Genomic DNA, 21161 nt, shown 5'->3' with positions numbered 1-21161 from the left:
GGCGGAGGAAGAAAGGCCTTCTGATATGGCCACAGGCAGCCGACATAATGGGGCCCTCTCAATCTTCGCTGAGTGGCTTGTTGGATTGTCAGGCCGGTTTTCCGCCGCCGTTCAGAAAGCGGCATCCGATCAAACCCCCGAGACGCGAGCGACCAGACAGATGATTACTCACTGTAAACGATCCGGGGGGGTTGGGGGGTGGAGGGAGAGAGAGAGACAGAGACAGAGAGAGAGAGAGAGGGAGAGAGAGAGAGAGAGCGGGAGAGAAAGAGAGAGGAATAACTACGGCGGATATTGATGACTCAATAGACTCGGTGACAGACGATTCCATTTGTGTCGAGATAAAGCGTTGGCTGTCTCGGATCAATCATAATATGGGCCCATTATTGAGCATAAAAAACATGTTTAATGTCATTAAATCCAGATCTGCCTCACTCACTCCTCTTCCTTTTCCTCTCTCTCTCTTTCTTTCTTTCTTTCTTTTCTAGAAGCTAACACATATCTGGCAGCCAGCCGTCTACAATACATGCGTGTGTGTGTGTGTGAGCAAGAGACAAGGAGAGTAAGAGGGAGAGAGAGAGAGAGGGTGGGGGATGGGGGATGTGAGTGGTGTTGGTGCTGGTGAGGCAGGTGGGGAGGAAAGGCATGGGTGAACAAGAGGAGATGGGAGAAGGAGAGAAAAAAAGCAGAAACCTCGGAGGCAATCATTTCTGGCAGAGCGTCGGCAGAGCGGCAGAGCGGCCGCGCACGTTTTTTGTGTGCCTGTGTGTAATTTCAGACAGTTAGGACGTAGCAGACACTCAGCTCCAGCCAATAACTGTTTACAGACTGCTTATGTCATCACATTTTGACAAACTTCTCAATCCAGAGTGACCTTCGCACGGCGCCGAAACGCTCTTACCTCCTCACCCGCTCCTCCTCCTCCTCCGCCTCCTCCTATGAGTCGCTGGCAGCAGGGGCGGTCGGGGTTTATTACAGACTTTCAGGAGTTTGTGTAATAGATAAACGCCAGGCTCTGATGAATAAACGCTGCTTTTGTAAATGATTCCAAATCCTGAAATTGCACATCAGCGTCTCAACGTGACCCGGAGATGATAGGATGAATCTGTGGAGGAATTCCGGGCGGTGTCACTCACCTCATCAGACTCCCCCCTCCATGGCTCCCTTTTCCCTTTTTCCCTCTTTTCTGCACCCCAATCCCACCCCGCCCCCCCCCTTACTGCCGGAGGCCTTCGCCCCGGGGGCCCCACCTGACTGACAGCTGTTGATTTGGATCTCTCCATCAGGCGGCAGATAAAAGAGGGATTCAGGACTCATTCCTGCTGGCTCTCTCCCGCCAATCCCCGCCACAAACGCAATTCCCAGGCACCGGGGTTCTACAGGCCCTTCTAATGAAGTCATTCCCAGCACACGATTGGGTGAGATTGCCACCACCACCACCACCACCACGATCCCTACGCTCTCCTCACACATCTCAGGTCTCCCATCCCCCCACACACACCGCCGCCAGAGTGTACTCATGTGGAAACAGCAAGTGGTTTTTCCGATGTGCAACCATTCCTTCTCTCTCTCTCTCTCTCTCTCTCTCTCTCTCTCTCTCTCTCTCTCTCTCTCTCTCTGTGTGTGTGTTTGTGCATCCGCGACACGTGTGTGCGCGTGTGTAGGTGTGTGTGTTCTTAACTAAGCTAACACAGCCTGACTGGCTCCTAATTGGATGTCTCCATCGGCGTTTATATACAGTGTGGCATTATAGCAACGGGAAAACTCACATAGGAAACTATACCTCCAACACAACATAGCATGAAGTCAGAGAAGTACCCCGGCGCTTGTAGAACAGCTGCGATTTTTCTTGGGGGGGTCAGTCGCAGGGAAGGTAAACGTGGTGACGGCGTGTGTATGGCGCTCGCTGTGACAAGATCAATCAAATGCCCAAATCTGCTTATATCAACCCGTCCATCAGCGTCACCAGGAGAGACGGGCTTTGATGAATGGTGATCAGACGGAAAGGCAGACAGCTAAATGAATCTCTGTGTCACCCATACGCTGAGAGGTGTGTTTGTAAAACACACTCGTCTCTGATGGGACCCCCACCCTCCCCAAAAAAGTGCCTGTCATTGTCGAGGTCCCTCGCACAGCCTAATGCACATCACAGTCCCTGATAGTTCACTCAGTAGGAATCCTCCAGAGACCAGACGCGCCTGGGCTGTCAGTCGGTCGGTCTGCCACTCTGTCACCGCTAACGCGACAGCCCGTCCCCGAGTGTCTGCGAAGCGCTCGCCAAGCGCCGCCAATCTGACAACACACCAAAAAAAAAAGCAAGAGAGTGTTTGTGAAGGTACCCTCCTGTGACGCCGGGCGGCTCGTTTTAAGTTTCCACAGAAGAGGGGGAGGAGGGGGTGGAGGGGGGCATGGAAGTGAGGATGACTCACGTCTGACTTCCTGTTAGCGAGAGGGCCGTGTGATCAAATACATCTGATTTTGGAGGCTTTGAAGGTGGATGCTGGCGGCTCAGGAGTCCCACAAGACAACGTGAGCCGGACTGATAAACGTGAACAACACACAGCACTTCCTCTCTGTCTCCGGCCCTTTATGGATTTATTCTTTATAGTTTGGTCGGAAAAAATGTTTTTACGACATATCTGCCACTCAAGCTTATTATCTCAGCAAATCAAATCTTTCCCTTTTTTAGTATCTCTTAAAAGTGTCAATTAAGCCTCTGACACGCAGGATTTGCATGACAATAAATGCGACGCATTATCAATATGCCAGCATCATGCATTATTAAAGGGGAAGCATCATTAACATAATAATATATTAGCATAATCAAGGCCGTCATTTGCATAGGGAATGCTTCGTGTAAACCAAACAGGATTGTCGCGCGTCAGCAAAAGGTGAAGCCAATCAAGCGTATATCCAACATCTTCAGCCACTTTAATGTCAACGCTTTGCCAGATTTCACATTAGTTACAGTCGCGTCAACGACCGCCATGATTCCAATCCAATCAAACCTGACATCCAGAGCGGTTTTAGTGTGACAGACACACAAGACGGCGGCAGTTTTTGAAGCAACGATTGATTCCACACTGCTGTCTGCCAGAAAATAGGGAAGAGATTGTTTTAAATAGTTAGAATTAAGGGTTGCATATGTGGGATTCTTCCCATTAAATCTAAGGTTTGGGTTTTCAAGTTTTATTCAAAGTGAAGCAATGTGCCCCTGATAAAACAAAGCAAAGGCACTTAGCATGTGTTCTCCTAGTTAAGATTCCCTCTCAGCGGTAATACAACGTTTCTGAGTGTCTGCGGGAAAACAAGTGGAAGGTCAAGAACACGAACAATACATGTTGATTCCAATTATGTGTAAAGCATTGAACAAGACGCGCTAATGATGGCATTGTCGGCAGGAGAAAAAAAAGGTGTTTATGTGCTACTCTTCCAAAGCTGGTGGAACGGTTTATTAGGCAAAGTCTTTATTTCCATAAAGGCTGATAAAGACTTCAAATGATTTGCTGAAAAACAGTCCCAGCGTCGACGCGGCGAGGCAGCGCATGTATTTATCTCTCCCCGACGCCGCCAGACAATCAAGACGGAGATGATAGCACGTTTTTGAAATGCAGCACGGAGACGTAATGAGATTGTGGCGACTCCAGGAACGGGAAAAAAAACAGACAAAATGCTTCCCCTCGGTAAACGGCACCTTGTTTTATTCAAGGCCCCCCCCAACAAAAAAAGAGGGCCGTCGTTTTCAATTAATGAAGCGGGGACTCGACTCAGAGGTCCTGCGGGATGTGGATTAACCGCCACAGCTCCGGGGCCCAATCGCACAAACCGGGTCCAAGGAATTTCTCACTGGAGGCCTGGGCCAGACCCGGCCTGCACCTTCCACCACCTCGCCCGGTCCATCCTTCATCCTAGGCGAGCAGCTATTAGCGGTGGGGGGAGATAAAACTGTAAGTGTTGCTCCCAATTAGCACACTGGTGACCGTTCTGCGCCTCCTCCACCGCCAGGTCTGGTGGTAGAGCAGGAGGGAGGTAGGAAGGAGGGTAGGGGAGGATGACGGCGAGGAGGGGAGAGAGTGGCGTGGAGACGGCGACAAAGAGGGAGAGGGTTGGGGAGGTGTAGGGAGATAAAGGAAAGATGAAACGGCGAGAGGAGGAGGAAGAGGGGGCAGAAAATGGCTTCAACATTCATTTTGAGTGGCGAGACAGCTCCGATTAACATTTAACGGCGTTTGCGCAACTTGGTGTGGAGGTTAGGATGCAAATGAGGAGGAATTAAAACTGGCCAGAGGTTTGTCATTGATGGATTGCAGTCCAGGCGCCGCTCGCCACTTCCTCGTGTCCATCACAGACGATTACTGTATAATTAAACCTTATTTCTGGACTCTCTCCCCCGACGCATAATTACTTGTGTGGGAATGTAACCATCATCTAAAAGCTCGCCGCAAAACGCTTTAGCATTTACTCCGGCGGGCTGCAGTCATTTTCGCGGGCCGGTGACAGATAGAGCCGTCCGATCGGGCCAAAGAACAGTCACTTTTAATAAGAGGCGGCAAAAAAATATTAGACGACAGTATGCTGATTATAGGAAAATTAGGCTTTCAAGTGGCAAAGTCCTTTGTGTTATTTGCATAATTTATTCCAGCTTTATCCCCCCCCCGTCCGCCCGCCCCCGCTCGCGTTCAACCACCTACGTTTTTTCTTTTTGCGAGCTGTGGGCAATTTCCTCTAGTATTTGAAAAGACTGCACATTTAAGGCTACTTAAGGAAAATGATCGCTTAGCATATTTTAATTGTCACGCCAAGGAGCGAGAGGAGGCGGCCATAGGATGAGGTCAACCCCCACCCCACCCGCCGTCGCCGCTGAGTGAGGAGAGAGCGGCAAATAACCTTTTAGTTCACACACGGACGCACGCACACACATATTTCTTTGCACTCTTAGGGTACAAACGCTGAGCGAAATCGCAAATTGGGGGAAACTGCGGAAAACTCTTTGCTTTGGCCTAAACAAACATCTGAGGCAGCGACACTTTGAGGAAGATGTTTAAGCTGAGTCTTCCTCAGTTTCCGTCTTCCTCCTTTGCCCACCCCCCTGCTGAGAGGCGCGGCTGCCAAACTTTCTCAACGCCAACGAGTGGCAGGTTTGGTCGCATGTATTCGGGCTTACGGCTGAAGACGTCTAGCGCGAAATGATCAAAGCTTGTTCGTTATCAGAATGACTGGATACATTTTTAAAGCAAATCGATGAATTCCGATTATGCCTTCCTGCTACAAATGAAGTTGCCTCTGCTCGTTGGTCTTGATGGAGGTGAGATGAAAACCTACCACATAAACTTTTGCCGACATCAAAAGATCTGCTTAATTGATGTACGAAGAGCCGCAAATTATCCCTGATCACCGTTTTTGGTCGTTTTCTACAAAGCGAAAACCAAAGGAGATTGCCCCCCCCCCCATCCCCCCCCCCCCCTCCCTCAGCTGCTCTGTAACCTCTCACGAAATGTTTTTTTTTCTTTCCCTTTTTTCCCCAGAGTTTTCACAGATAATTATACAGAGGCTATACGCGGCGAAGCATCCTCACATCTCACCGCCGGCCACGTAATGATACCTTGGAAAAGCCGCGGCGGGCAAAAGCGCCTAATTTTCATTAAGGAGCGCTCGCACAGTCCAAATTCTTTGTGATGGAGGGAGATAATTAACGCTTTAATGTTTCGGTCTTGCCACTCTTAACGCGGTGAGAGAAACGAATTGTTACATTTTAATGAGAGGAGCGACGGCGCACGGTTTCCCCGCGCAACACGGATGATTTTATAATTGCACACAAGGGCGACTAACTCGAGGCTCATTAAGGCGATTTTTCAGCTGGGCTACTTTTTGGCAGGACGACGCATTCATCCTCCCGTTCAACTGATAAATAAATTCTGTTATTAATTGTTGTTTTCCCTACACACGTCCTTCAGAACGTTAAAGTGAGGGGCGACATAACACACAAAAAAAACGTTAAAAAAAAACATACACGATATCATCTCCCAAGAAAATGTCTTTAATGAATTGTTTGTTGCTGCTTGTACCTCAGATTACATGAAAATACATTTAAGTCGACTGCAAGTATGGCAACATATTCACACATATAAACAAGTGGTGCATTTGTATCGTATGTATAGGTATGTACAACAGAAAACACGTTACACTCTGTTCTTAAAGTTGTGCAAGTGTGTTTATATATACTGACAATTTATAAAATTCCAACACACCAAAATAAAAAAAGAAGAAGAGTGTGCCCACGTATATACACATTCACACGCGCACAAACCACAGTAGTTCACAAAAGATTAAAGCAAATGTATTGGATTATACATTTTTCTCTCTCCGCTGTTTCCTTCCTCGAATGTGTGTGTGTGTGTTTGAGTGCACTTTTTCATTTCCTCCACACACACACATGCAAACACGCATGTTAGGTTGCGGTCCAGCCATCAGCTCCAGTCTTTTTTTTTTAAGTACAGTCGTCTTGAGGTAGACTGCGCAAATTTTGCAAGGGGTATGTCTCTCTCTTTCTTTTTGACGTTTGGGAGAGGTGTAAATCAAATTCTGTGTGTGTGTTTTGTAGCCATGAGGTAGAAATGCTCCAAAAAAATATCAAAAAAATCAAAGAAGGAAAAAGCTTCAAGACACCAGAAGAAGAGAGTGTAGGAACAAGCACAGAGCTGACCACTGTGTTTCAAGTCATTTGTCGAGCTGTGGCTAGCGGGAGAGAGAGAGATGCCTGTGCCTCCGTGCATTAGTCGGTTTTCCCGTCTCTCTCTCCCTCTCTCTCTCTCCAGAGGATTTGCTGACAGAAGGAATCGTGGTGCAGATTGTTTCGAGGGCGGGTTTCTGACACTCACACGCGCCTAAACGATTTTTGCTGACGCTCGGCAAAACTTTTTTTTTTGCGTCCCCCTCCACTTACATCAGGTACTGCACTGACGGAGCCTTCTTCGCCAGGAGAAACAGAGATTCCTACTACGGCATTGATATCGTGACCAAAATAACTACATCAAAAAGGACAGTGAAAGATTTCATATTCATCACAACGTTTGAGCAAATAATTGGAGTCTGAGCCGTAATAAAAACAGAAATAAAAATCAAGTGCTGCCAGTGAAAACGAGACATTTCAAAGAGCGACAAAACAATATTACACACAAATATGTTTTAAGTGCACGTACACCAAACTATATTAAGGACTACCATGCCACAATTGTAGCGCGTTAAGGACCTCCTTCTCCATATGGTGACGAGGAGGAGGATGAGACTGTGGCCATACATTCCGATTCAATCCAAAGAGCAAGAAACCCAAAACTCAAACGCTTCTCAGTTTGTTTAACTGGGGGACATGGTGAAAAGACCCAATAATTAGGGACAGCATTTTATGCCGAGGCACCAAATCGAAGCGAATAAAAAAAAGCTAAGTTAGTCGTTTTAGATTTCCACATTTGAGCCGTCCCCTTGTGCAGCTAATCCCTCTTAAAAAGGTCCTAGGCGGAGTTTGTAGGCGTTCAAATCAAATCGATTTTTACGGAGGAAGAGGGATTTAGGTTCTTCCATGTTCAAATCAACTCTTAAGATGAGCTGCTTAAGCTGTGCGCTCCAAGGTGGAGTGGAAAATAAGTACCAACCTAAACGGTAAAATGTTGTGTTTTGAGTCATTGTAGGACATAAACAATGCCGACGTTAATAAATATACACCTCGCAAATCCCTCAAAAAACTTCCCTTCCCCTACCCCCACCCGGAAACAGCAAAGCTGGGCGATGCCTTTTCCGATTTTCTTCCGGTGAACATCGGAAATGAGCTTTGGGATCGGTTGGTTGAGAAGAAAGATGATTAAAACAAACTTTCTGTTTTTTTTTTACTCACGTCATTTTTGTTCCGCCATTATCCAGAACACACGTCTGGTACATTCATGGCCACCTCCTGGCGGTCCATCCCCGCCGTCAGAGGTAAACTAACGCTGTGTCGCTCCACACAAATCGGCCCAAACTGCACTTGATTTCTCCTCCAAGATCTTAGTGCTTTTTTTCGTGAAGATATCTTGAGGTACTGTACAATTCACAAACGCTTTCCTGAGTTTTGTTTGTTTGTTTTGTTTGTTTGTTTCGGAAATGAGTGTGTGTGTTTTGGGGCCCAGACTACTGCCACCCTGATGGATTTCTCCTCTTAGCGAGACAATTAACGACGATCCCACCAACGACAATGGCGACTGTCCATTTCCGCCTTCCAGACTCGCCGCTGAAGTTTTAAAGCTCTTAATCATCATCAGCTCATGCCATGAATGCAGATTGTGAGGCAAACAAACGGAAAGGAAAAAGAATCAGAAAGCACCACTTCAGGCACTTGGATAGCCAACTAAATCATCAGGAAACAAGAACAAAACGATATATACACCGACACTGAGGCGTCTCTGCTGAAGCCAACCCGCTCACCACGTGGAAACAATGGCCGGCTTTCCAGGGTGCAGAGCATTCAAATTATAACTCTGCTCATTAACTGCAAAACTGCGAGTTATTCCATCAAACCAGGTCTCTCAGTGCATCTACACCCTGCTTGTGAGAACTCAGTGGGCTGTGTAGTGTTGGCCTTTTGCGTGCCTTTCCCTCCAGCACAACGCTTCTGCCCTGAGGGGAGGAAATGCGGATGCCTGTTTTTCTCAAGGGCGGAATCTCTGTGTTCACTGGCTACAGCCGAACATTTTGTTCCACTCAGTGTAAGTGTCAATCTCTTTCTGCGATATACTGGCCTGGAATTTACAAAAGACGCTCTCAAAGTCCTGGTAGGTGAGGGGCGGTATCTGTCCCCTGGGCATCATACCCGTCAGGTCCATGCCCTGTGTGGAGACGTGCAACAGACCCACCAGAGCCTCCTGGCAAAGTCGAGCAAGGTCCAGGCCAGAGGAACCCTCGGTATGCTGGACCAGCAATGCCAGCTCCTCCTCGCTCAGGCAGTACTTGTGCTGAGACTGGGCCAGGAGTTGGCTCACGATCTGGTGACGGGCTGTGCTGTCTGGCAGGGGCACCAGGACCCTCCTAGCAAAGTACCTGCGCAGACCTTCGTCCATGTCCTGGGGTCTGCTGGTGGAGCAGACCACTAACACTTGGTTGCTTCCGTCTTCGCCCAGGAGAAGCGAGTCCAACTGGGCGAGTAGCTCCCCCTTCAGCCGGTTAATGGGACTCTCCTCACTGAGGTGGGCTGAAAGCAGCATGTCCACCTCACTAATGAACAGTACTGATGGCTGCCGGCATCGAGCCACCAGGAAAGATGCTCGTATGATTTTTTCGCCATCCGCCAGCCACTTTGTGGCCAATGTGGAACCACTAAGCTGGAGGAAGGGGGCCCCCAGCTGACTCGCCAGGCATCGCCCCAGCAACGTCCTGCCACTGCCTCTGGGGCCAAACAGTAACACACAACGAGGTGCTGGTCCTAAACTGCTGAACATGTCTGGGCGCAGTATGGGCCACAGGACCTCCTCCTTCAGGGAAGCTTTAGCCAGTTCTAGACCTGCAATGTCACTCCAATCCACTGGGGGCCCCTGCTGAACGATTTCAGAGGTCACCATGTCCAGGAGGTGAGGGTCACTGGTTTTTAGCTGCTCCTCAGCATGACGGGAGGAAGAAGAGGAGGAGGAGGAGGTAGGCCCTGCACCTGAGTGAGAGAGGTGGAGGCGGTGATCATCAGCACCTTGCTCACTAAGGGCCGGGGAGGTGAAGCTGGCGATGGAGTCTGCTGAGCGGGACCCCCCCAGTGCAGAGGAGGCATAGGCTGGAGGAGTCAGCGGCCCACCTGTCGCCTGGCTACTGTACTTCCTCTGCTGCTCTGACGACATTGCAGACTTCTGAGGATTAAAAGGTAGGGCCGACTTTTCAGCACTCCTGTCAAATCCGCTCACGCTGGCACTGTTGGAGCCTCCATTTGAGTTGCTACTGTCTGCTACTCTGTACATGGGGCTCTCAGCTGAGCTCCGGGCCTGCCCATAGCCAAAGTTAGCATAAGAGGAGTCTATCTCTCCTTGGCCCGTCATGTAGAAGGCTTTCCTCTTCAGCGAATTGGAGGAACTGCTGCTTAAAGGGGTGGGGGCAATTGGGGTCAGGTTGTGGCTCTGGTATGGATATCCGGGTAAAGCCGACGAGGGAGGAAGAGGTGTGGGTGCAGCAATGCCTGAGGGGAGGTATGAGGAAGGAGGGGCTGCTCCCCCGGGGCTGTATCCTGGCCCGACGGAGCTCTGAGCTGGGTAGCCTGCTGGGGGATAATTATAACTCGACAGGTTCGGGGAGCCTCCGTTGTAAGCCGGGACCAAAGTGGGGTGGGAAGGCAGCGGAGGAGGTGGCTGCAGAAGCCCAGAGCTGTGCAGCGGGGAGGGAAGTGCCGGAGCCGGGGCGGACTGGGAGCTGTAACTGCCGTGCAGGTAGGAGCCGCTGTAAGCTGGGCCGTATTCCTGAGAGGGCATGGAGGAGGAGTGGAGGGCGGTGGCCGCGTGGCTCCCACAGCTGCTGCTGGAGTAGCTGGGCTCGCTCAGGGTGCTGGAGGCCAGACCTGGAGAGCTGCACATACCAGAGACCACCTCTGAGGCTGCCGCCATCCCTCCCTTTCTCACCGGAACACCCTCGGGGATGCAACTCATGGGGTAGACGCCATCCTGCCAGGGCTCCGATTCACCTTTGCGCCCGTTCATCACCCCTGGGCCCTCCACATAGGAACCTGGCATCTCCAGAATGCCGGAATACTTCTCGGCGTACTTCTTGAGCAGGTTGGAGGCGGTGAGGGCGGAGATGTCATCGTTGGCCCAGGCATACTGGTAGGTGGCGGAGCGCTGCAGGTGGCTGGGGACGGCCCGGTAGGCCTCTGCCTTGTGGGCTGGGGAGCGCGTGGTGGAGGAGATGTCGAAATGCTGTTCGGCCCACTGGCTGTGCTCGGGGGTCCACTGCATCTTTAAGCCTGAGAGCCAAAACACAGAAACACACTTGAACACAACAATCACAAACAAAAGACCTACATGCACCCATCTCACTTTCATTCATTCATTTGTAATTGTGCTATTTAAACGACAGATAATTACTTTTGTCAGATTATGGGGACATGCACAGGCTCAGAGCAGCACAGAGGCATTGTGGGATGCCTGGTTCCAGCAGCCTAATGCACCCTGGCCAGACCAATAAGACAGAGGCATGGAGGGTCACTCTATAATCCCCAGCTCATCTGAGGTGGCTGGAGATGGGTTTGAAAATGCACCTCACCGTGTGCCACAAAGCAACACACACACACTCACACACTCACACACTCACACCCACCCCCCTCATGGGTGCTTTCATCGCACACCACACACACACACATACACACAAACCCCTGCTCAGACACACAGGCGTTTGAAAAAAATATCTATGCCTGCACTCAGGCGTGCCAACATGCACGCGTGTGCGTGCACGCACCCCCCCCACACACACACACATATCCACTGACCCAGACGGACACACACAGGCACGCACACAGGAGCTGTAGCCAGCTATGAATTACAACACATTGTGTCTCAAGCTTAGTTCCTGTCTGCACAGCTCCACCTTGACCTCCCCTCTCTCCTCCGCTCTCTTTACCTTTCCGTCTGCCTCTCTTCTTCATGCCTCCCTGCTGCCTCTCAGTCTTCCCTTTCTTTTTTCGTCATCCATTTTCTCGCACCCCCCACCTCCCTCCAGATCATTCTTTATTTCTCTTCACATCCTTTTATTCTCACTCCATCTATTTCGATATATATCTTTTCTTTTCATTCCCTCTCTGCTCTTTGTGGCCGCCCCTCCTCTTATTTACTCCCTCTGTGCTTGCTTCGCTGGACCCCCTCCACTCCCCCATCCCCCCTGCCCCTCCTTCCCCCTCCTTGCTCGCTCCATCTCATCTCAGACACACACTCACCTGGCTCTCCCCTTTATTGCCTCGGGAGGCTGGAGAGCCACTGTTTCCTTTAATCCCCTCCAATGCCATCTGCAAACACTGACAGTCACACAGCGACTCCATCGTTGTCTCACTATCAAAGCCGTGGCGCTATCAAAGGCTGGACGGCGCGTAATCACAGCAGCCGCGCGGCAGATTGAACCCTGTTTGATTTGACTTAGTGCACACAAATAAAGGATAATATGGGTGTCATTTAGGCTGCTTCCTCCGACTTATTGACTTGCAGCAGTTGCATGTAGAGATCCACAGTTGGGGGTCTAGTGAGCAATGCCTGCTGTAGAATTGGCTTAGGAGTGTGTTTGTGCCTGGGCGAGTAAAGCAAGCAGGCGAGCACAATACAATCCATTCATAGAGGAACAAATCTTCCCTTCCTCCCATCCATTTATGCCCCTGCAAACACAGACATACACACACAACAAAATAGCACGCAGGCATGAATACGTACACATTCACACACCCTCGCTCTCTTTTCCGAGGCCCTGTGTTTGTTTGGTAACAACAGAGAGAAAGGGGGGGGGGGGGATCCCTAGACTCCTATTTCCTCTCTGATTCTCCTCTCTAGCCATATCTCGGCAGACGCCAGTGGCTAATTAGTGGAATGGCGATCTGCTAATTGTGTTAATTTACAACATTTTAGCCGAGGGGAGTCTAGCAGGGGCTGGCGAGCCTGTCGCCCTCGCAGCACATGAAGCAGGGAGACGCCTCAGACAAAGAGCCAAGCACGGGTTTAGTTGTGCATTAGCTGGGAGGCTCGGTTTTATATTAAGAATACATTAAGCAGGAATATAAAAGAAGATATTTCAAGGAGTCAGAACAAGTGCACAAAATGAGAGGGAACGTGACTTCAGGCAGCTCCCAGGTTTCATAGCAGCAGCAGCAGCACGCTTTGTACATTTACAGTAATTAAATACAGTCGTTCAAATGTGCAGCTAAGACTTTACTGAGCATGAAGGCGAGTATGAGCTTCAGATAAACGGCAAACCTACCAGAATTTCACTGATAATTTTGTCTGTGACTTATTATTACATTTATTGAATACAGATATACAGATAAAGAGAGCTGCTATCATGGCAAAAGCTGGAAAACGTCCCAGCATACAGGGAATCTTTGGAAAATGTCCTAACCTTCCTCGATTTTGTGAAAATGACGCTTCTAAAAATGAGCTAAACTGTACTTTAACTCCATAAGGGACCGTCTGAAAATTACCCTGATCGTCACGTTGCGTTATATAATGCGCCTGCAAAGGTTTACGTGTTCCAACTGCTTAGCTTGGTCACCAAATTATTGTATGAGTTAGCAAATGATATCCTCCAGCAGCAATTTAGGGTTCTTGTGGACAAATTACAGTCCAGAGGTGACGACACTACATCGCTAATGTGTTTAATCTATTCACTCTCGTTTCTTTGTCCTTTCGAGTACAGCAGAGACTCGTCAGGATGGCTGTGGTGACTGTGGCTGCTTGTACCTGTTGCTCGCTTGTATTTCATCAGTACGCAGCCGAAAAGTCGGTGTGTGTGTGAGGTATTGATCAATAACTCTATTAAAACCCTCCAGACACACACCCATTATCCTCATTTTGTATTACAGCGCTGTAAAAATCCTACTTATTTTACTTATTGATCTCAAAACAAATCTCTGGGCAGGGCAAAGAAACGCTGGCGGCGAGTTGTTTGAAGGCGATTATCGCTCAATTCACGTCGGAAACGGGCGGAGCTATCAAACAGCGGGACGGATTTTTCTTGGCGGTCGGTGATGAAGTGGTCTGGGGGGGGCTCTGGTGAAGCGTGCTGACGTGGGATGAGCGATGAAGGAGGAAGAAGACGCGGATGAAAAACGGAAATAGGTAAAAACATCAAACAGGCAAAAGAGGGAGCAGAAATCTGAGCGTCTCTTCCCATCAGACTGCGTTATGTCCTCCATTTACCGGAACACGAGTCTTTTTAATTCTGCCATTAATAAAGATAACGTATATAAAAGAGTGCGTCGGGCTCCATCAGAGCTTTCATCTCCTGCTTAATGAGGTTAATGCGGAGACGTGGTGATTACCCGCGCCATGCAAATGGAGGCCAAATGATAACTTGCACTATTTAAATAAGGTAATAGTGATTACTCCACGTTATTCAAATGAGGGCAGCACCGCTTTGAACCCAGCGCTTTGAACTCGCCGCTCCTCCTCCCAAACACGCGGCAGAAGGCCTTTGGTGTTCGGCGTGGTTTCGCGGCGGATCCTGAGATTCAAAGCGACACAGACCAAGGTTGTCCACGGCAGCGTGGGACGAAAGTCTGAAAGGGGATTGACTCGCTGCCCCGCGTGTGCAGATGGCGAGCAGGGTTCCCTCTTCTGAAGATACATTCAAGGGCTTTTCAATGACTACCAAGGTCTCCAAAGTGAAAAAAACAAAAACTAAACACGTATTGGAGTGGAGATAAATATTCATCGCGCACGTTAATGAAAACCATCGAGTGCTCTGAATGCCGCACATTTACGGAAAAACTTTCAAGGCCTTTATGTCATTTAAATGATGAAAAGAAATCCACTTCTCGCATGGCACGATTTACCTGAGCTGGAATATGAAAATGAATGCGTCCTCGCCTCTAAGAGCCGTCGTCAGGGCGCCAGGACGACACCGCCGCCTTTAATGAATTCTACCGATTTTTTTCTTATTTTTGATTATTTCTATCTCGATATCGTAGCAAGCAAGCAAGCAAAGTTTTCTTGTTTCGCTCCGTGGCAGTGAGAGGGAGCGTGCATCAAAGGAAAGCCAGAGCTGTGTGTGTGTGTGTTGCAGGGAGAGAGAGGGAGGGAGAGAGAGAGAGAGAGAGAGAGAGAGAGAGATCGTGCACTCAGCTGAAACAACATCCGATGGAAATCTTCTCTTTCCTCCCTCCTCCAGCCTCCACATTGAGAAGCCTAATCATTCTCATTACACTTGGCGTCCATCTGCATCAACAGAGCTGCCTATTACTGTGCACGCCTGTGTGTTTGTGCGTGTGTGTGTGTGTGTGGTAAACAGCTCTTTAGAGAGAGCTAATGAGCTCTTTTAAGTCTGTCCGCCGTGTGATTCTGCAAGCGGGGTGTCAGAGCAAACTGCCCATTTTGGTAACGTCATAATTAAGCTGCATGTTGTGTGTGTGTGTGTGTGTGTGTGTGAGCTGAAGAGATTCCGACACACATGTTTAATGCCGGCATCTCCCTTCCTTCCTCCTTCCCTCCCTCCCACAAACACACACACACACAATCTGAGGCGAGACGAACACAGGCTAACGTGCCTCTTTGTCTTTCCAACACAAACAGAGCGCAAGGAAAACAAACGATGGCGTAATGTGGAAATGTTCATTTCTGCATTGTAGCGAGCGGCGCGGCGAGGCAGCGAGCGCCGTGTGACAGGCGATAACTTCATCAGCAGAGACCCGCCTTCCCCGTCCCTCTGGGAAATCTAACCAGCCAGTTATTCAAATCCTTATCAAACACACCAGAGGGCATCTTTTAACCTCTAAATCACCGCGTCTGTGCTCCACATTCAAACCACGTGGTGTGTAGCTCAAATGTACACCGTTATTGTTTGGCTGTGCACATGTGTGTGTGTGTGTGTGTGTGTGTGTGTGTGTGTCCCGACAACCTGCAGACCGCCTTGTTAATGAGCCCGGCACTCTGTGACTGAGCCACGGGCTGCGCTGCGCTGGCACACAACCTGCAGCAGAGAGTCAAATGACGTGATTAAGTCGTCTAAAACGGCAATTAATTCGGGAATTAGTCGCAAACCGCGATCTAGATGGACGAGATGACACAATGAAAATGGACGTCGATTTATTAACGACCTTGATCGTATGAGCAGGTGAAACAAAGACAAAGACCGGACAAAAACAAGCAAGGAGCCCAAATTAGAGAGTGTTTGAAGCTGCTTATTTAGGAACGCCACAACAACAACAACAACAACATCAGATAAGCCAGTTCAAAGTCTAGATGGCGACAGAGACACGAGCTATCGCCGACTCAAAGATGGGGAGAGAGACGAGATGGAAGCTCAGCATCTTGAGCCGCATGTTGTGAGTCGGCGACCTCTGACCTCTCGGAGGCTTTTTGTTTAATATTTGTGTGAGATCTTTACACTTGACTCATGGAAATCAGACTTGAGCTGTAAATCTCTTCACTAAATTCCATCCCCTCCCTCCCCAGCTCCCCCTTCCCTCCCCTCCCCCCGCATGCTCGCCCGCCCTGCGTATAAATTGACAGCGTGTACATTTCCTCTTTATCACGGCGAGCATTGAATGGGCGGGTTAAACAGGCAGGGCGCCGTTAAACAAATGCTCCGGATCAAGGAAATTGCGCGTGGCTTCTTTTGTCATTCACGGAGGAAATTGAGAGATATGCGGCGACGAGGGCGGGGGTGGTGGTGGTGGGGTCTGCAAGCGCCATTCATCTATAATGCACTCACCCCCCCCCACCCCACCCAGTCCGTCAGCCACTCCATTTCCTGTGACTAGCGCGGCGTGCCTAATCACCCCCAGGCAAGGGGGGGGGGGGAGTTCCTCTGTCGAAAGCGAGGAGGAAGACACACACACACACACACACACACACAGAGGAAAATAGAGAGAGAGAGAGAGAGTGGTGGATTATTCTTATCGGGCCTGGAAAGACGCAGCATCACCACGGCGCCCTGACAGCATCCCGACCCCAAGCAAGCTCGCCCCCATCATCCAAAACAACGTAGACGTGAACTCACACGCCTGTGATTTCACAGTTTAGTCCGCCGCCACATTTTCTGTTAACATGTTGCTCTCCAACTGATCACATTTTCAGATATTTGGAAAATTTGGATATTTTGAGATTCCACTCCTGATGTCTGTTAAAATTCTTGTGAATCTCCATCGGCATTCCCTGTAAAAGAACCCGACCTGCTGGGATCTTTGCCGAGCGCTCCTGGGGTGGGGAGGCAACCCGGGGGGTGGGTGGGGGGGTCGATACTCCACCGACGGCGGGGATCCATACCTGCGAACCCAGCGGGCACTTTGTTTACCTGTGTGTTTGGTAATTAAAATAGATTTCTGCGAGGAGGCCTAATCCTTTCAGAAATGACATCGATCGACCCCCTCGCCCCTCCCTTCCCCCCTCCTCACCTCTTCCCTTTTTTACATACGAGCGACGTTGAGGATGCACCCCTCCCTCGCTCCCTCGCTCGTCCTCATCCTCATCGGGAAACTTTGTGAAAGTCCTCGACGTGAAGGGCGTCGCGGCGGTAAGAAGGGCGTCAGGTGGCGATAATAGAGAGGACGCCTCTGACCTCATCTAAAGCTGTCCGTCTTCGTAAATAAAATGAGATAATTATTGAGCAGACAACATCATTCGCTCGACGCCGCTCTCCCACTCCATCCCTACCCTCCCCCTCCCCCCCCCCCCCCCCCCCCCCCCCCGCAGAGGCCGGCGCTGTTGTAAATCTCGACAAACGCGGCGCTTTCGGACATTAAGTGCTCGCTAAGCACAGTGGATGCATCATATTTCAAGAGCAGGCGTTGTGTGGGTGAGGAGCTGGGGGAAAATGGAGTGTAATGGTTATCCATTATCTTATACGGGCGGCGGCGGCGGCGGCGATGATGATCATTTTCAAGTGACTCATTTCTGGAAGTGCCTATCTATTGGCCACTCGGAGAGAAGACTTTGATGGCTGATCCAAAACAACCATTCAGGGGTCATTTGAGAACGCTCGAGCCGCCCTCATTATTCAAATAGGAGGGGTGTGTGTGTGTGTGTGTGAAGGGGGGGGACGCTGGAGCGATTAGCTACGCCGGCTTACGGACGCGCCGACAAATGACTACATCACAATCTAAACAAGAGCCTGAACGCGTACGAGAGAGTTAGATACTGAGGCGAGACGGTTTTCTTTGGTGATAAAATGAGACGGCGTGCGTATCGACCAATCGTGTGCTGCCATTGCGGCGCTGGTGCTTTATTTTTAGCCGGGTAGGTCTGATGTTTGTTTGTGTGTGTGGTCTCCGCTCCACATGAATGGTTACTTAACACCACACTGATTTCCCCTCAGCAGTTAGAGGGAAAACCAGCCGATGCTCAATGATGCATCGCCGTGTTTGCTTGCCGCCAGCCTGTGAGTGTGTGTGAGTGTGTGTGTGTGTGTATGTGCCTGTGTGTGTGTGTCTTATCATCACTGGCACATAGACAGACAGCCCAGAAGTGACTGCCAGAGTGTCACCATCTGTGAATGCGTTTACGTCTGTCTGCGCTGTACTCTGTGTGTGTGTGTGTGTGTGTCTGCGTGTGTGTGTGTGTGTGTGTATGTGTGGGTGGTTTTCGGGTGGGGGGGGTGCACTCAGCCAGACAGTAGGCTGGACCGCCGCTCCACAGTTTGCCACAGTTTCTAACAACAGCCTGCTACTTCTAAAAACACACAAATATTCACTACAATGCAAAACAGCGGCAAACTGACTCACAAGAAAACCTTCAAAAATTCCAATTATATCAAATAAGCACTTTCATTTTAATATTCATAAAATGATTTCTTTGCTCAAAAAGTGTAAAGATTTTTTTCAATTGGCTACAAAAACAATCACATCTGTTTACAAATCTGTGTTTAGCAGGAATTTGCTGAAGTTTATTTAATTCAATTCACGCTGGAATCTAAGTGTGATTACGTCACCACGCCTCTATACGCTTGAAGACTATATTCTAAAGCGTGTGGCATCCTGTTAAATGAGTCGTTTTTGCAGATTTTTGCAGTGTAGCAAACACTTGGCAAGCAGCTGGGATTAGAGATCAACAGCAGTTGGTGGAGATTAAATCCTGCCGTGAGTGGAGTGTGTGTGTGTGTGTGTGTGTGTGTGTGTGTGTGTGTGTGTGTGTGTGTGTGTGTGTGTGTGTGTGTGTGTGTGTGTGTGTGTGTGTGTGTGTGTGGATTACTGAAGAGGCCCTGGCTGGGATAACCTCTACCCCCAGCCTGCCAATTCACGGGATCCTTCCTACACCATGTTTGAAGTGTCAAATCTTGCACACTTCATATGGATTACAGCTCAATCTGCCGACTCGCAACTTCTGCAGATCAGATCAAACATCAGGAGAAGAAGAAGTCGCCATTTATCAATCTGTTATTATTCACAAAGATCAATTAAGCACTTCAGCTTTGTAGTTTTATTATCTACCATTTAATCCAATCACAAGACCAGAAATCTAAATATTGTGTGATTGAGTCAAATGTTCTCATGTGTTTGGCTCCTTATCAAACAGGAAACAACAAACCGGATTTGCAGGTGCTTGAAATGAGATTATTTGCCGGTTTAGTTAAGATTTTGAGTCTTAATTGCTAAAAAAAACAAAGCGACACATTGAAAACGAGGGAACAGGTTAGATTGTCAGATGTCAAGCTCAAATTTGGACATGTGAGAGCGCCACGTTGGACGTTAAGCTCCGCCCATCAGGAGACATCGGGCTGAAGCGGAGCAGGCCGCTCTTTCTCTCGTGTTGTGCTCGAAATTCACACAGGTTGTCTAAACAGTCAAACGGCGGATCAATACGCCCATCGATCGGCGGCATTGAGACTGAACTGGTCGTGTCGAGGGGGCAGGAGATTCTCACTACACCTCTCAGGAGGAAGCACACACACAGACACACACACGCACAGCATACTGATATAATAAGAGTGATTCATATGTCGTTACTTCTGTTCAAGCTTTTGCCGACTTTGAAGTACAAAACTAACAAATATAGGTACAAATTTATATATTTCTCTTTATATTCTCTGTATCATTGTGCGTTCTTTGTCACTGCTTGGCCGCCATTGCCAAGGGTAGGCGTTAACCAACCTACCAACCAGTAGGAGGCACTAGTGTAGGGACTAAACCCCAGAGAGGTTTGGACGCTTTGACAACGACGCGCTGGTTTATGTGAGCGATCAGAGAACACGATCAATGAACTCAGCAGGAGTTAAGTTTGTTTGAGTCCCATTTTACACTTCACAAAAATGAAAAGATCTGACAAAAGTAAGCAGGAATGGCTCCAGGGCACACAGACACGCACACGCACACACACACACACACACACACACACACACACACACACACACACACACACACACACACAAACACACTCTCACGCTCGCCCCCCTGCCTCTCTACCCACTCGAACGCATTCAGCCAAACACCAGCGAACTCTGGAACGCTGCTGCTTCCTCGCTCGGGCACGAACGCGATCTGCCTGGTACGAGGAGATTCAGGTCCTGTCTGCTGCGAGTCGGAGCCGTCTGCCTGCGGTTTGTCTCAAAGTGAGGGCATCCAGGCGGCTTCAGCAGCTGAATATCAAGCTGCCGGGCCGTCTCACTCCTCCTCCTCCTCCTCGCGCCAAACTGACACAGTCGATAGCTCTGCATTATTCATGAGGGACGACGGGCCCGATGAGATGGCCTCTCACTGAGGGCTGGATTTCAGGAGTACCAAACTTTACAGGGGCTGGCGGACGCGTGACACCTTCGACAACTGTTTATCGTCGGCAGAAAAATGACAACAATGTGAACGCGGGGCGGCTGGCGGAGGGATTGATTCTGTGAAGGAGAAGAAAAGAGCCCCTCTGCTCCAAGAGTCTCTGCAAAGCAAAGCCAGCCTCGTGTGATTTCTCGCCCGGATACCTTCTTCGTTATTGAATCAATAAAAGAGATCAGAAACGAGCACGAGCACCTGAAGTGTCTTTCTTTCTCTCTCTCTCTCACTCTCTCTCAACTCTCTTTCTTTCTCTCAAGTTAGGAATTTCAAACTGCTTCAATGTGTCGATTTTCCATTGTGCGGAGCAAAGGCATCAATTAGCTAAACGGCGCCCCTTCAAAAGCGACAGGGAGGGAAAAAAAGAGGCTGCTTGGAGCGAATCAAATGAACAACAAAACGTCAGCGTCAGCTTGATATCAGATCTCTGAGGGGGAAACTTGATGGGCACCGATGAGCAGAAGGCATCTCAGGAGATTTGGACAGAAGAGAGATTTAATGCGATCATGGGGGACGCTCATCTTTCAGGCAGCGGGGTAATAATGAGCAATCAATAACGTCCTTAACGGAGTTAGAGACGATGGCTGACAACAGATGTAAGGCTGCAGCTAACAGGCTAACGTCTGAGCTCACATTACCAGGCCTGGGTCTGGGTTTAACACACGCACACACACACACTCACACACGCACACAAGGGGGTACAGTACAGCCGGCATAT

General features: G+C 49.4%; 1 protein-coding gene across 1 annotated transcript; it reads right to left on the bottom strand.

Annotated features, from left to right (window-relative positions):
- Positions 1 to 8667: 8667 nt before the first annotated feature.
- On the bottom strand, positions 8668 to 10955 carry LOC142999327 (fidgetin-like). The gene has a single exon (XM_076148824.1). It carries the CDS (start codon positions 10950 to 10952, stop codon positions 8700 to 8702), a length of 2253 nt encoding a protein of 750 aa, XP_076004939.1. The 5' UTR covers positions 10953 to 10955; the 3' UTR covers positions 8668 to 8699.
- Between the last annotated feature and the right edge of the window lie 10206 nt (positions 10956 to 21161).

The sequence above is a fragment of the Genypterus blacodes genome, unplaced genomic scaffold, assembly GCF_046128005.1.
Source record: "Genypterus blacodes isolate CSIRO-AG114 ecotype Tasmania unplaced genomic scaffold, CSIRO-AGI_Gbla_v1 ptg000043l_1, whole genome shotgun sequence".
In the NCBI taxonomy this organism is placed as follows: Eukaryota; Metazoa; Chordata; class Actinopteri; order Ophidiiformes; family Ophidiidae; genus Genypterus; species Genypterus blacodes.
The sequence above is the reverse complement of the archived record's forward strand: the minus strand, read 5'-3'. Positions and strand labels throughout refer to the sequence as shown.

Coding starts and splice junctions, on each gene's coding strand:
- LOC142999327 (XM_076148824.1), bottom strand. CDS start 10,952: ATGCAGTGGACCCCCGAGCACAGCCAGTGGGCCGAACAGCATTTCGAC.